Source organism: Camarhynchus parvulus, chromosome 5, assembly GCF_901933205.1.
Source record: "Camarhynchus parvulus chromosome 5, STF_HiC, whole genome shotgun sequence".
In the NCBI taxonomy this organism is placed as follows: Eukaryota; Metazoa; Chordata; class Aves; order Passeriformes; family Thraupidae; genus Camarhynchus; species Camarhynchus parvulus.
The window spans coordinates 60,133,184-60,149,559 of NC_044575.1; the positions used below are offsets into that span (position 1 = coordinate 60,133,184).

General features: G+C 51.5%; 1 protein-coding gene across 1 annotated transcript; it reads left to right on the plus strand.

The window, feature by feature from the left end:
- The first annotated feature begins 1,005 nt into the window (after positions 1-1,005).
- Positions 1,006-16,279, plus strand: DNAAF2 (dynein axonemal assembly factor 2). Its single transcript, XM_030950172.1, has 3 exons — positions 1,006-3,341; positions 12,876-13,022; positions 15,121-16,279. Exons 1-3 carry the CDS (start codon positions 1,248-1,250, stop codon positions 15,571-15,573), a joined length of 2,694 nt encoding a protein of 897 aa, XP_030806032.1. The 5' UTR covers positions 1,006-1,247; the 3' UTR covers positions 15,574-16,279.
- Positions 16,280-16,376: the final 97 nt, after the last annotated feature.

Below are 16,376 nucleotides of genomic sequence, written 5' to 3' on the forward strand. Positions count from 1 at the left end.
AAATGTCCAGGAAAGATCTGTGAGGTGTTTTATGGTAGCAGCAGCCATTTGAGGATGGTGTTATGCAGACAGGACAGGGAGTGGTAAAAGCAAGGACACGATCCTTTAGAGCTTCTGGAGAAGGCTGGGAGGAGGAAATCTTGGTGGGGGAAAGAGAGAAACTGAGGCAAAACCTGCTCTGGGTGTTTGTGGGCATGGGGAGCACAGGGGGCACCCCAAAGTGCCCACCCAGGTGTGCCACAGAGGGAACCCCTGGCACAGGAGCTGTGCCAGCCCTGGCTGCTGTGCTGGCACTGCCCAGGGCAGGGTTGTAAATACAGATTATAATACTGGCTTGTCACAAATACTAAAAAAATTGGGTTCTGTATGTATAATGTGAAAGTAACTTAGCTCTACAGAAATATTTCTGCTATTAACTAAACTTAGAAATGGTGGTGAAGCAGCTGATACAGTTATGCTTTTGATAATTGAACTTGCTTCTTAGTTGGGATAACACCCAGTGAATGTGTGATGAAGACCCCTACTGCTATCAACACCTACTGTCTCTAAAAATTATAGACCAAAATACATGGACAAAAACCACAGCCAAGAAATGCTCTGAAATGGTGGATCTGATGCTAAACCCTTCTTAGAACATGTAAACTAGTTTGGGGAAAGTTTAAACATGCATAATGATAAATATGCAGTAGGCTGATGCAATAGACAAGGTATGGAAAGGGTTTCTCCAAAATCGCTTTGGCTGAATGCCAAGCGCTTAGCTGTTACCTTTGCTTTATTTTCGTATCCTACCAACCTTTATGAAACTTAAATTTTACCAGGAAAGTGAACCTGGTTTTTCACAGCAGGAAGGAGGAGGGACAGCGGGATAGGGGCTCTGAGGGGACAGCAGGGCTGGGAGGGAAGCTGGGCCTGCTGAGGGTTTAAAAGTGCTCTGTGAGGGGATGGCAGTGGAGCTGGGAGCTCCGGCATGGGGAGGGAACGTGCACTTTGCAGAAGGATGAGATGACGGCGGGAAAGCAGCCCTGCTGATGCCAGGGGTGCTGGCTGGAAGCCGCTGAAGGGAGGGGAAAGGGGAGGCCGGGACGGCGAGGCCTCGGCCCTGAGGGACCGCCCGCCATGTTCGCCGTCTCCATAGCAACCGCCGCGCCGGCGCCGCCATCTTGTTTACCGTCACCACGGCAACGCCCGCCATCTTGTTCGGCGTCCCCACAGCAGCGCTCCCGGCCGAGCCGAGCCGTGCCGGGGCCATGGCGAGTGCGGGGCGGCTGCACGACCTGGACCTCAGCGCCGAGGAGGCGGAGCGGCTCCGCCGCGCCTTCCGCGACGAGCAGTTCCGCGCCCTGTTCGCGGAGTTCGCGGCCGAGCTCACCGACCCCGAGCAGCGGCGGCTGTACGAGGAGGAGGTGGCGGCGCTGGAGCGGGAGCGCGGCGTGGAGGTGCGCTTCGTGCACCCGACGCCGGGCTTCGTGCTGCGGACAAGCCAAGAGGGCTCCCGCCGCTGCTACATCAATGTCTGCAGCAACCCTCTGATGGGGGAGCCGCGGGCCCGCGCCGAGCGCGGCGGGCAGCGCTGGGAGCTGCCCTACAGCCTGGCCCCGGGCCGCGAGGAGCTGCGCCCCGCCGGCCGCCGCCGCCTCGTGTACGACGTGGTGTTCCACCCCGCGGCGCTGCGCCTGGCCGCCCGCAGCGCCCGCTTCCGCCGCCTGCTCCGCGACACGGCGCTGGAGGCCGTGGAGAGCCAGTGCGGAGTGCGGCTGGACCGCAACAACGCCGCCGTCCTGCGAGGAGTCTCCTACAAGGGCATCCCGCAGGCGCCCGTCATCCGCTCCCCGCTGCCCGGCGGCGCCCCGAAGCCGCCCGATGACGGCGAGTCCCCGCTGCCGCCCTTCCCCTTCCCGCCCGAGGCTCCGCGCCCGCCCGCCGCCGCCGCCGGAGCCTCCTCGCCCGCCGCGCCCCCGCCGCCCTCCGGCCCCACCACGCCGCGCTGGAGCATCCGCCACCGCTCCTACGTGGACCTGCAGGACTACCGGCACTGCCGCGACTCAGCGCCCAGCCCGGTGCCGCGGGAGCTGGTGGTGACGGTGGAGCTGCCGCTGCTGCGCTCCGCCGAGCAGGCGGAGCTGGAGATCCGCGGGCGGGAGCTGCGGCTGGACTCGCGGTGTCCCGCCTACCGCCTGCGCCTCCGCCTCCCCTACGACGTGGATGAGAGCGGCGGCCGGGCCGCCTTCAACCGGGCCCAGCGGCAGCTGCAGGTCACGCTGCCCGTGGTGCTGCCGCCCGGCCCGGCCGGGGAGCGGCTGGAGGGGGCCGAGGGGCCGGCGGAGGCAGGGCCGGCAGAGGCAGGGCCGGCAGAGGCGGGCGGCGGAGCGGCTCCTCCCCCGGAACTCGGGCCTGGCGGCGCGGCCCCGGGCACGTGTGGCGGCGGGGAGCCCGGTGATCCGCTCAGCAAACCCCCGGGTGACCCTGACCCACTTTGTGATCCTGCCGCCGGTCCGTCTGCCGAGCCCCTCGCTGAACCGCCCCTAGAACCACTCTGTGATTCCCTCATTGAACCCTCGGGTGAACCTCCCGTTGATCCAACCTCTGAACCCTTTGCTGATTCCCCTGCTGAACCCCCCGCTGAACCTGCCCCTGATCCAACCTCTGAACCTGCCCCTGATCCAACCTCTGAAACCTCTGCTGAACCTGCTACTGATCCAACCTCTGAAACCTCTGCTGAACCTGCTACTGATCCAACCTCTGAACCTGCTACTGATCCAACCTCTGAACCCGCTGCTGAAGCTCCCACTGACCTAACCCCTGAACCTTCCACTGAACCTACCGCTGATCCAACTCCTGAACCTGCCACTGATCCAACCTCTGAACCCCCCGCTGGTCCAAGCACTGACCCCCTCTCTGATCCCCCCGCCGAACCCCTCACCGAGCCCCAGGCCCTGCCCTGTGCCGGCGCCGCTTCCCCCATCGCCATCCCCGCTCCAGCCATGCCCACCGGGGACACCCCCCCGCCGGCCCCCGAGGGCCCCCCCGGTGAGACGGCCACATGCCCTCCGTTCCGTGCCCGGCAGGACGAGGTGTCCCTCACGCTGCTGCTGCCGGTGCCCGGCATTCAGCGCCAGAGCCTGCGCGGGGATGTGGGCACGCAGCACTACAGCCTCCGCTTCCGCACCGCCGGCGCTGCCTTCGCCCTGTTCCTGCGCTTCCCTCCCTCCGCAGCGCTGCTGAGCCCCGAGAGCAGCGTCAGCGTCTCTGCCCACAACGCCGTGGTGGGGCTGGCCAAGGCCCCCGGCAGCACCGGGCTCTGGGACAGCTTCAGCTTCGGCCCCGAGCCCTCCGCTCTGCAGGTAACGCTGGTGGCACGCTCGGGGTGTCACCTGTGTTATAAATGAGAAGCTTGAGTAGGCCAATATTCAAGCAGCAATCAATTTATTAATAATTATGAGCAATAAGCTCATATTATATATAATTATATTTATATATATAATTGAGGCAGGAAGAAGTTCGTGTCTTCTGATAAGAGGGCAATAAATTCTGTGAAAGATTTAGGTATCCTGTGGCTGCTATCTTGCTGCAAGTCCTTTCTTTAAAAAAAGTATCCTACATAGCACAGTTTCTATTTTAACCTTATGTTATAACCTAAAACTATATTTAACACTCTACTTAAGAGAATTAACACAGCATCACTTTCTAGCACAACACATCTAATATTCATTTGAATATTTGCGAAAAGCCAAATATAAAACTCGCATTTTTCACGTGGCTGACACGAAGCCCAGCTGGGTATTTCGCACCTGCCCGATGCTGGCTGTGGCTGTTTGTGTGCTCCTGGCCGAGCGCTGCCCAGGGAGGTGCGAGGGGCAGCTGGAAGCTGCTGCTTCCTCCCAGAGCTGCTCCCGGATGTCAGTGCCGTGACCTGAGTTGTGCGAGTCTTGTTCAAGGTCACACCGTGGAGCTGACACCTTCATCCTTGGAATTGGAATGACTTCTGCCTCACATACCAATTTTTTTTCTAAGGGAAATTCTGGTGATGAGTGAAAACAGTGCCTATGTCCTCTATGTGCTTAGTGCTCACTTTTAAAGCCCTGTAAATTGCTCGTGCAGCCTGTTCACACAAAGAAAGCTCTTTATGATCCACCAGGCTTACACACACCGTCATGAACTGTAGGGGAGTGTCCCTGTGTCTGTGTTTTGGGACAGAATTCCCGTTTACAGCCACAGGAACCCCCAGCAGTTCAACCAGAGCAGAGCAGCAAGCAGCAGCTGTGAACTGTCCCGCTTTGCTGGGGTAAATCTTCACCTGCTCTGTCTGAGTGTGATTCTAATCTAGTATTTTCTAATTTTATGGGTTGTTGGGCAGCGATGCTCCCGTGGTGGGAGAAGGTGGGGTGGCTGCATCCAGTGTCCCCAAAGGGATGCCCACCTTGTGACACTGTTTGGCCAGAGCCACTCACACAAGTTCTGTGGAGAGCCGCGTTCCTCTGTGAGCTCAAACTTGCAGACAGTTTCTCACAAGCAGGGATTAAAGCTGCACAGTTCTTGTGCAACCTTCTAGCCTGGGATTTGGAGTTTGGCTGGAGTTGAGAGCAGTAAAATCCTCTGCACTCTGGATCACGTGCAGTGGGATTGCACGTCCAGGAAGCTGGCAGGCTTCAGGCACATCCACTGGGATAGACTTGGCTTGGAGCAGCTGAATTGCTCCATCCCTCCAACTAGAAATGACTCGTGCATGGTTTTGAAAGATAGTTATCCAATTAATGTTTGCGCAGCTGAAACCACGTCGGGTTTGCCATTTAGCAGCCACACACCTTTTACAGCAGCAATTCCTGTGAAGGAGGAGCTGATCATTTCGGGGAAGTATCAAAGATGATGAATTTATGGAGAGCCACCCACGCTGAGCTGCTTGCAGAGCATTTCCTTTGCTTTTACCGGAGCAGGAGCCTGCAAGTCTGTGCAAGTGGGGCCACAGAACACTCAGCGCTGCTGTTCACTGCTGTGATCTGGCACTGCCTGCTGCTGCCACGTCAAAAAAGCCACTGTGTAAACTCCTGCCTGTTCTCCGTGCAGGTCCTGAGGCTGCCCAGGGCACTGGTGGAGTCCCCATCCCTGGGAATGCTCAGAAAAACCTGTGGATGTGGCACTTGAGAACGTGGGTTAGCGGTGAACATGGTGGAGGCTGCACTGAAGTTTGGGATGTGGATTTGTTATTGCAATTGGAGGAACATTTTTGTGATTGAAAGGTTTTATAAAAGGCCACCCAGTAATGAGATTTTTGGCTCTGTGAGTTACAAAAACCCCTCGAATGTGCTGATTTTATTATATATTGCAAAATGTGTTGGGTGGAGTAGGAGAAAGAGGTTGGGGCATTAGTCATCAGCTTCCTGGCCATTCATTCACAGCAGCCTCCAGGAGATTCTCCTGGCCTCCAGTCCTGTTGGACACTGGGCCTGCAAATTGAGGCAGGAGAAATAAACTGAAGTCATTTGTCCTGTTTGCTTTTTTTCTAAATCTGTGCTATTTCCCCAAAGTGCCTGAGAGCTGCTCAGAGTGAAGGGAAACAAATGAATATTTAATTAGAGCCACTATTACTTGCTGCCTTCTGGCCATTAACCATTTGTTCCTGGTTGCTTTTCTTCTACTTATGTTGATTCCCTCAATTTGTCTGATGCCACCTTGGGGCTTTTCCTGCCTCGAGTCTCATTCTATAAATCAGAGCTGTGGCTCTTGCACTGAGACCTGTGAGGAGCCACATCAGTCACTGCAGAGTGCAGAGCAGGGCCAGGGCCTGAAGGGAGCTTTGGGGCTGAGGCCAGCAGGAATCTTATCCTGGAGCAGCAATTTATCCTGGACCCTGGAGCAGGAATCTTATCCTGGAGCAGGAATTTATCCTGGAGCAGGAATTTGACTCTGGAGCAGGAATTTCATCCTGGAGCAGGGATCTTATCCTGGAGCAGGAATTTATCCTGGAGCAGGAATTTCATCCTGGAGCATAAATTTTATCCTGGAGCAGGAATCTTATCCTGGAGCAAGAATCTTATCTTGGAGCAGGAATTTAATCCTGGAGCAGGAATCATCCTGGAGCAGGAATTTATCCTGGAACAGGAATTTCATCCTGGATCCTGGAGCAGGAATTTTATCCTGGAGCAGGAATCTTGTCCTGGAGCAGGAATTTTATCCCCAGTGTCCTGTTGGCCATCTCCTCTCTCCCAGCAGCGTTGCCAGAGGATGGTTCCTGGCAAAAGTGAATCATGGAATGGTTTGGGTTGGGAGGGATCTTAAAGCTCAACCAGTTCCACAGGCAGGGACATCTTTCCCTATCCCAGCTTGCTCCAAATCCTGTCCAATGTTTTTAACAGCTCTGGAATTCCTGCTCTGCTCCATTTTGGGAAAGCCAAGGGTTGCTGTGGTGTTCAATGGAGCAGATTTCTCCCTGGGTTAGTTCAGAGGCTGCCCCTCCATGCCATGGTGGCCTTTCAGTGCCTGCCCACATCATTCCCATTAAATTTCAATTCCTCCTTGGAATCTGCTCTGATCCATGTGCTGGTAGAAGAATGAGTTGGGCTCATCCATGCTTGAAACAGAACTTCAGGAGCTGCTTTTCCTTTTGTAGTCAGCAGTGGCTGGATCCCTGTGCTGGAAGAGGATCTGTTTAGAGCTCAGTTTCCACAGATGCTGAGCACTTGGAATTCCCACCCCAGCAAGTGCCTCTTTCCAGGAAATCTCTGCAGGGCCCTGCTCCTCCCTGGACTTCACCTGGGAGCAGTTTCCCTCCTTGGCCAAACCAGAATGCCCACACTGCAGTTGGACTTGATGATCTCGGAGATCTTTTCCATCCTCCTGGTTCTATGACTGGTTATGGTGACCAGAAATCCTGTAAAAATAAAGATTCCATAACTTTGAGCGTTGTGAGCTTAGGGTCACACATTTCAGGGGTTTAAATGCCTCCTTTTGTCACTGCCCTGCTGCTCAGTCACTGCAGCAGAGACCACAGTGCTGATCCTTCTTCAGGCCTTGCTCCAGGCCCTGTTTTTCCAGGGAATAATTTCCTGACCTGAGGAAGCTGCCTGATTTCCCCACTGCCAAAATCTCTGCTCTTTGCCTCGAAATTCCAGCCATGGGCTGTGCTCTCCCCATTGCTCTTCATTGCAGTTCACCCTCCATAACCTTCTACACCTTCTGCTTAAATCCTGGGAATTCAGGCGGGGAAACTCCTGCATCAGAGAATTCCCTTTCATTTCCAGACAACACAGCCTGGGGAGAAAATGATGAAGGAGAAGGGTTGGGAGTTAAATAACCATTAATGCAATTTGTAAGCCTGCCAGGCAGGGATTCTGAGAACGTGTCCCAGTGTGTCCTGGTTTATGGCAGTGCTGGAGCTGGGCAATTATGGAAATTGTGCCTTTGGAAATCACTTGGAATGTCTGGGAATGTGTGGCCTGCTGGGGTTAAATGCTGCATTCCCAACAGAAATAAAGAGCAGTTTTCTGGGGTGTATTGAGCTGCTCGGACCTGGGGGCTCAGTTCTTGGAGCATGTGGAACACAATTGGCAAGGAATGAATTCTGCAGTTTTGGGGTCGTGTCTGCTCATTTTCATGGGATTAGACAAGCCTGGTTCATGCAGGAGTTCCCGCTGAGGCTGATCCCCACCCTTCCTGCCCTTGTCAGGGGCCTGCAGTGGGTTTGTTCAGAGGATGTGTGCTCATTCCTCTGGCCATTCCCCCTGGGTACCCCTTGCTGGGCAGGCAATTGCAGCCAGCCCATCCCTTTCCTAAAAGGCCCTGTCAGATGTTATGGAGAATATTCAGATTTAACTCACATAAACCCCCCCGGGGCTCCAGAGAGCAGCAGGGAGCAGAGGAAAACAGAGGAAATATTTCCTCTGCTTTCCTATGCATTGCTTTGCTTTTTTTTTTTTTCACATTTACAGGCTGAAAAAGATTATATTGAACATTCCTGAGCAGTTCATGGTTGGAGCTGGGTCTGAGTTAGGCTGTGTGAAGGATCCAAATGGGAATTGCTCAGAGATTGGGAAGTTTTGTTTAACTTTTCTGGGAGTGTTGGGGCCTCCATGCAGGATGTTCTACATGGGTGTGATTTTTCTGCTTGGCACAGCCACGTGTGTAGGAGACCCTTTGGAGGCTCCTGGTGCTTTTTCCTTCAGAAAGCAGCTGTTAAAAAAAATGTGGAGCTGTTGGAGCAAGTCCAGAGAGGCCATGGAGCTTCTCCAAGGGCTGGAGCCAGGCTGGGAGAGCTGGGAATGTTCCCCTGGAGAGGAGAAGCTCCAGGGAGAGCTCAGAGCCCCTGGCAGGGGAAGGGGCTCCAGGAGAGCTGGAGAGGGACTGGGGACAAGGGATGGAGGGACAGGAGCCAGGGAATGGCTCCCAGTGCCAGAGGGCAGGGATGGATGGGAGATTGGGAATTGGGAATTCCTGGCTGGGCTGGGATTGCCAGAGCAGCTGTGGCTGCCCCTGGATCCCTGGCAGTGCCCAAGGCCAGGCTGGACACTGGGGCACCCTGGGACAGTGGGAGGTGTCCCTGCCATGGCAGGGGTGGCACTGGGTGGGATTTAAGTTCCCTTCCCATCCAAACCATTCTGGGATTTTGGGATAAGGGCCCCTAGAAGAGGCTGGGACCTTGTAAGGTGATCTGGGCTGACCCAGCCTGGCCTGGGGCACTGCCAGGGATCCAGGGGCACCCACAGCTGCTCTGGGCACCTGTGCCAGGGCCTGCCCACCCTGCCAGCCGGGAATTCCCAATTCCCAATCTCCCATCTACGTTTCCCTACATCACTTGTGTGGAGCTGGAGCTGCCAGAGTTCTCTTGCTCCTGGCACTGGGACCATGTGGAAAAGGCCAAGGGCTGGAAATGTCCCCAAGGGCTGGAAATGTCCCCTTGGGCCATGCTGGGCTGTGCTTGTCCTCTCTGAGCTCAGAATTTGGGCTCTTGTGGATAAAAGTGTTCCTTGGTTGGAGAGTCAGCCAAGCATGAAGCCTTGAGAGCCGTGTTGGGACGTGTCAGACGTGGATGTTTTAAACCTTTCCCACCTTTCATGGAGAAATCCATCCTGCAGAGCTGTTTTGCTCTCATTTCCAAGCTATTTGGAGTTACAATTTTCCATTTCCAAGCTACTATAAAGACTTATTGTAATAGTCAGGGGTTACTTCTAAGAAGATGCTGCTGGAAACTGGGGCTGTTGAATGTAATCCTCCAGCAGTTTATTTTTGGTTCAGTTAATTCTGTGCTCAGCATTTCAAGACTCTTGGCAAGTTTTTTGGGAGGTCAGGGGAGGACAAAGAAGGAGAACACAACAAACTTATTATTTCACATTTTTCAAAGTAATCCCTTTCCCAAGCTACATTAAGGACCATAATTAGTTTGCTTCTGCTATAAAACAAACTAATTTCTGAATAGTCTTTAATTGGTAGCTGCATTTTGGGAATACCATGACTACACAAAACAGTTATGTCAGGAAACATCATTCACCTGCTGCTGCTGAAGCTCATCAAAGCTTCTTTGGAGCTGGTTCATCTTTGCAGTCACGAGCACCTCAGAAAAGTTTTCATTTCACTACAGGCACCAAAACTTTGAGGTTCAGATTCTCAGCTCTCAGAGCTGGTTTGCGCTGGGACCCCACAAATGCAGAGGTCAGGAAATCCAGGTCCTTTCCCATATTGGCATCAATTGTTGGGTTTGGATGAGAGAGGTTGTGGCTGCCCCATCCCTGGAATTGTCCAAAGCCAGCTTGGATGGGGTTTGGAGCAGCCTGGGACAGTGGAAGGGCTGGAAGTGGATGGGATTTAAATCCCCTCCCAACCCAACCCATTCTGAGATTCCCTGATCCTCTCATTACAGGAACCACCAAAATAACTTAAACCTGAAATCTGTCCTGCTTTTCAGACTTGCAGGCTGTGTGGGAGGTAACTCTGGATGGAAAGTGTCTTCAGTTTGCAGAAATGAAAGCAGAATGAGCCCATCTGAGAGCTGGGGGCAGCCGGGAGGGGAGCTCCCAGTGCTGGGAGACACAGGGATGGGTCTGAATGATGAATGTTCCAAAAACCAAAGTCATCCCTGCTAAGGTTTATGTTAATTTGGTCTCAGTTTAGTCACAGGGAAAAATGAATGTGTACCAAACAGCAGATGACAGCGTGTGCAGGGAAAAACAAATTAAATTCAAAGTTGCTAAGAGAGCATCATAAATACCAGAAAATAAACGGCTTAAATTGAAGAATCATTTTACAGGGCCATTGAAATCAGCTGCAGATGGTTGTCCTCTGTTTGCTCTGGCTTGGAAGGCAGAGCAGGCTTTAGAATAAATTCCTGGATCATTTTTTCCCAAGGTCTGTGCTCTGATAACATCTGCAGTAATAGAAATGCCTCGACGTGTGCTCCCCGTGAATGCAAAGCCTGAGTTCAGTGCCTGGTGGAACAGGCTCATGAGAATCCTGACAACAAACACACCCCAGGGCTGTGATTTATGGGGTAGGGATGGGATAAAATGGTAAATACTTCTGGGAATTCAGTGCTGGGCTGGGTGAAACTTGGTAAAATTGGTTTGTGCAGTGAGTCAGAATTAATGGAGCAACAGCACAAGGGGTTACTTTTTATCCTCATTTGAAGCACTGATTAATCACAGAATTATGAAATCATTATGGAATCACAGGGATCAGCCAGGGCAGCTCCTGCCCTGCCCAGACCCCCCAAAATCCCACCCTGGGCATCCCTGGCAGCTCCTGCAGCTCTGGGGCTGTGCCCATTCCCTGAGGAGCCTGGGCAGTGCCAGCACCCTCTGGAATAGTGGAATCTCCCCTGATAATAGACCTCCCATTCAGTTTTTGTTTTTTTAACTTTATTCTCTGTGAAGAAAACAAATTCTTTTGCTTTTAATCAGGAAGAATTTCTCCAGAAAGATTCAGGATGTTTGCTGCCAAATTGCAAAGTTCTGATTGCTCTGAGGAGGAGAGGGTGTCCCTCACACAGCCACGGGTGCCGGAGGCAGATTCAGAGGGAAAAGAGATTATTTTCCTCATTTTCTGGAGGAAAAGTAGGATGGGACTTGGTGCAGTGGAAGGTAATTAAAGCTCCTGAAATACATCCCATGGCAGGGGTAAGAATGAGATGAGCTGTGAGGTTCCCTCCAACCAAACCATGCTGTGATTCCCTGACTTCCATTTTTCTGCTGGGAGAAGAATTTGATTTTTCTCCTCTTTCTGAGGAGGGTTGTGCTTTGCTCTCCTTGGGAGTGCAGGCACCAAAATTCCAAATCTCCTCCAGGGAGGCTGAGCTGTGCTCTGTGGGCCAAGAATCCAGGGCAGAGCTGGGAATTCTCCTCCTGAGCTGCCCAAGGATGGAGTTCAGGAGCCTGGGGCAGTTCTGCACAGATTTTGTGTCTGCAGCCCCTGCCTGGTTCTGTGCTCTGACTCCTTCCCCTGGACTCTGCAGAGCATTCCCACAGCCTGAAGCTCTGGCAGATCCCTCCCTGGCAGGCAGGAGAGCATGCAGCACCAGGGAATAAGAATGTTTAGGCTTTGCATGCAGAAGTGCAGGAAGCAGGGATGTTCTGAGAGGGTTTTCAGTCAGGGCAGCTCTGCTGCACTTTAATCTCTCCCCAAACCATCCCAGCATCCAGTGCTGGCTCCTTGCCTGGATTGTAATCTTGCTGGATAGAAAATGAATCCAATCCTCTGCCTTGGAAAACCAACAGTTCGTGTGCTATGACTTTCCATATTGTGATTTCTAATTTAACTATAAAAAATAGGACTCTGGCTGATTTTTCCAATCCTGGTTTGTTTTTTTTTTTTTTCCAGATGACAGTTAAATTTTGTACCTCAGACACAATGTGACATCTGGCTGTGCATAAGGCTCCATCCACAGGGGGCCAAAAATGTGCAGAATTGCCTTTTTGCTTCTTGGTCTGCAAGATGTCAGTGATAATTGAATTTAACTTTCATTGGATTGACAGGGAGGTTGAACTGGACCGAGAAATTTCAAAGTGTGACTTTGATGTGGAAGGTTTGCAACTTGTCCCTGTTGTTATTTCCAGTTAAATAAGGAAGGTAATTCCCAGAACCTAAGCTGCTCCTCCAGGCCAGACCATTTTTATTTTGTCTGTCCTTCCCCTGGGCCTGCACAGATGATGTGTGAATAGCACAGGGGCAGGGGAGGCTCTGCAGTTCCTGTCCAACAGCCCCTCCAGGATATATTTGAGGACCTTTAATTACCTGTAACTGATTTAAATCTCTGAACCCGTAGCAACACGTTTGAGGTTGTTTATGAACAGCCTGGAAACACACCCCAGGCTGTGTCTCTGCCTGTGGATACCTCTCCTGTTTATTTTGTTGGGGTTTTTTTTTTCCACCTGGCTTGTCTGCACGGAGATCAGAGCAGCCTCAGTGGCTGGGTGTGAAATGGATCCAGCCCTGAGCGCTCCAGATCTGATCTGGGAGTGAGGATCCTGCAGTGCCTCTCCAAGGAGGTGTTTGTGTTTTCCTGCAGGCAGCCAGGGGACAAACACCCCGCAGTCTGACACCTGCCTGCTGCTCACACAGGTGAGGAAGGTGCAACGAGGCTGGGACAAATCATTTCTCAGAGAGAGCCTGCATCTCTGTGTTAGTCACCCATCCAGAGAGAGAAATAATATTTCCTTTATATTTGATACCATGCAGATTTGTACTTTCGAGCAAAATTAGCAAAGCACTGGTTTGAATTCGTTTCACCTCATTCTTTGAGTGTCTGGCTCAGAATTTCTCTGTCAAGACTTGAGTGTGCTGTGAAACTTGGGGATTGCTGTCCTGGCTTTCTTTGCAGGGAGTTTCTAGCCCCAGAGCCCCTGAAGTGTAGCACAAAAAGAACATAAGCTGCTGTTTTCTCTCTTTTTCTTTAGGAGAGATTGTTTGTCAGCGAGGAGAACGTTGATGGATTTCTAGGCGCTGCTTTGTGCCCTTCCCCTTGCTCCCAATCAGCACTGGAAAGGCAGCCATTAATTGAAGTGCTGGATGTTACTGAGGACAGAATTCAAATCAGGGTGCAGGTAAGGACCCAGGAGCAGCACTGGCTGATTTATGTTCTTCTGCAAGATCCTATCAAGTCCCACTGAAACAGCTTTGTTCCTGTTTTGTCCTGGGGAAGCAGGGAAAGCCCAGGACTGGGGTTATTTGCAAGTGTAAATGTCAGTTTTCAGAAGTAAAACTTGTGTTCGTGCCATTTCATGTCACCAAAGGATTGAAACCTGCTCTGTTTCATTTGGAAGGTGCAGAAACTGTGATCCAGTCATTTAAAAAGTGATTTTGCCTTGCAGGAATAGCTCACCCACTCAGCCTTGTACAGGTAGAGAAATCCTGGAGGGTTTTGTCTGGGAAGAATCCTGCCTCATCTTTATTCAATCCATGTATTGGAATACTTGGTGGGTTCCTGTTGTGTAGATAATTAAACATGAGGCTATTAATCTTAAACACTGGTCTCAAATTCAATCCTTGCAGTCTGAGGCCTCATTCAGGCTCTCCCTCCTCTGCCTAAAACAAGCCAGGCTGTTCTGGGATCTGCCACGGGATTAAATTGTCCTCCCTTGGCAAAGTAGATGGACAGATGAAGAAATCCAAATGTTCATTTTGTGAGGAGGAAAATGTGAGGCAAAACCCCCCACGTTCACTGGGATTCCTGGGTAGGCACTGCATCCAAAATTCAGCTGAAACTCTTCTTAAAGGGAAGGTAAAAAGCAGGAAGAAGCAGGTCCCTGCTGTGGCCATGGGCTGGGGTTAATGTGTAGCTGGGTTATCGGGAGGCAAGGTCAGAGGAAGCACACGACCTTGGAACTGGGCTGGAGCCTGAGCAGCTTCCCAAAGAGAGTGGATCCAGCTCAGCTTTCACAGCTGCTCTGGGCTGGACACAAAGAAATGAAATTCTCAGTGTTGGAGAGCAGATGAGTCCCTCTGGGGACCTCAGGGCAGCTGAGATGCTTTAAATCATCCCTTAAATCATCCCATTGCTGCTCCTGTGTGGGGCCAGGAGCTGGGCTTTGTGGGAAATGCAGTAAAGGTAAGGAGGTTTTTAGAAAGTTGTGAAAGCAGGTTTTTAAAATAGAAAGAGGAGAGAATTTAGAGTTAGTTGTAAAGTTTGAAAGTAGAAAAGTTAAAATAGTGTAGTAAGTGAGGATATGAAATAATAGTTTGAGTTTTAGATTTGGTTAAGGTAGATTTTAAGATTGTAGAAAAATATGTTTAGTATGCTATTGGCTAGAAAGTTTTTAAAATGCTCTGTAACAAAAAAATCTTTACTACTAACAAGATGTAAACTATTAACATCTTTCAGTTATCTCAGCCACAGCATAAGACTAATGGCACAATAAAACTCAAAAACCCAGCAGTCCCATCCCATTGATACAAACTCCAACACAGAGCTGGTGATTCTTGGGGGTCCCTCCAGCTCAGGGCATTCCATGATCCTGCTCCTGTGGGAGAACTGTCCGGTTTGGAAAGGACTCCCTGGCGTTTCCCAAATTTCCTGTGGTTTGGGGGTGTGAGAAAGGGACTCTGCATCCATGAACCAGCTGCTCTTGGATGGATCCAGCCTGATCCTGACTCTCCACTGACAGGGATCTGTGAATTTCCAGCAGGGTTTTTTTGCCAAAACTGCCAGTAATGGTGAAATGGTTGGACAGCACCTCTCCCAGTTCCTCCTCTCCCAAGGCAAACTGCAATTCCCAGATTAGCCCCACAGGCCAGGAATTTCCCTCATTGCAAGGTTCCAACCTTGCAGCAAGAGTTGAGATCCCCTGGCTGATTCTGTGGCCGCTGGGATTTGGGGATTTGGGGATTTGGGATCAGGCTGGGTGTGGGGAGTGGCTGCTGCTGGAAAGGAAAGCAGGAAACCCTGGGGAAGCAGAACAACCTCCCTGCCCCTCATTCCCACACACCAGACAAGGGCAGGAAAACCTCAGCACTCACTCACTGGGCTTCTGGAAGGAGAATGATGGAATCACAACCTGATTTGGAACCTGAACGATCATGTGCTTCCAAAGGGACACTTTCCATTATCCCAGTGGAGCTGAGCTGTTGGAGAAACAAACCTCTGCTGTCTTTGTGTGCACAGTTTGTTCCAGCTATGAAATAATTCCTTTATTTCCTTGACAGCCACAGGAACGTGATGGACAAGGAACACTTGGCAGCTCGGGGGGAGCCCTGGCTGGACAGACCGACAGCAACTCCCCCGAAACAAAGGCAGAAACAAAGTGTCCTGCAGCCGAGGGAGGTGCTGCGGGACCCAGCCCGGCTCCCGGAGCGGGAACAATGGGAACAGCAGCCGGCTGTGCTTCACCCCATTGTTTGCAGCCTGAACCTCCTGCCTCCAGCTCAGCCATTCCCGGCGGATCTGCGAGAACCGAGCCCGATTTAGAAAGTGCTGCTGCAGCAGGAGGAGACACAGCCCCAGGAAAAACAGCAGAGCTGCAGGGGGATGGGGATGGGGCAGGGTCCCCCATCCTGCGGGAGGTGAACCCCCAGGACGGCAGCGAGCGCATCCTGCGCGATCACCGCACGCGCTGCCCCCTGCACTTCCACAGCTCCCTGCTCTATCAGCTGGATTAATTTCATTGTTTTAGCATTTCCTTCCTCGTTTGATGCTTGTTCTGACTTCCACGTGTTCGGGGCGACATGGAGGCCGTGGGTTCCCACTGAAACTGGTGCTACACCAAAACTTTCCTTGTTAACAATTTATCAATTCCCCAATCTGTTGCAATAATTTTGCTTGTAAGAAAAGTTGCAGTTGGAGGTGACTCCCAGCTCCTGGAAAAAAAAAGTATCTTTATTGTTTACATAAATTTTTTATTGTCTTCCCACGTTTCAGGGATTATTTGTATATATCCTCAGTCTAATGGCTCCCTGGGGAATTGAGCAGTAGTCATCATTTTCCAAACCTTTCATTTTGTGATAACTGCAGCATTAGACTCGCAGTGATTCTTAGCAATCAAATGAAATTTCTAATTACCCGGAGAAGTTCTAATTAGTCTCCTAGAAATAATCAGCATTTATTCCCTGTATTCCATCCCAGTGCTGTGCTTCAGATCTGCAGCACCCAGATATCCCCCAGCTGAACAAATTCCATTGCACAAGAGCATCCTCTGGGTGCACGTCTGCTCTGAAGTATTTACAACTGGTGAAATGGATTCTCTTTAGCCAGATTAGATTTATTTTTCTGTTTCCCTCGAGTGTCAGCGTTTCTCACCTCCCTAAAGCAGAATAACCAGGAGAACACATCTAATAATAAACTTCCTGTTCCCCTTTCTCGCTGCTGCTGAACCAACTTCTGTTTTTGTTTGAGAGGTGCTTTAGAGGAGAGTTAATTTTGCCTCGTTTCAGGGCTGCTCTGGCACTGCTGTCACATTTCAGTT

What these genes read in the sequence shown, in the direction of transcription:
- DNAAF2 (XM_030950172.1), top strand. Translation starts at nt 1,248, where the DNA reads ATGGCGAGTGCGGGGCGGCTGCACGACCTGGACCTCAGCGCCGAGGAG. An exon ending in CCGAGCCCTCCGCTCTGCAG is followed by an intron (nt 3,342 to 12,875) that starts GTAACGCTGGTG and finishes CTTTTTCTTTAG; the next exon opens with GAGAGATTGTTTGTCAGCGA. An exon ending in GAATTCAAATCAGGGTGCAG is followed by an intron (nt 13,023 to 15,120) that starts GTAAGGACCCAG and finishes TTTCCTTGACAG; the next exon opens with CCACAGGAACGTGATGGACA.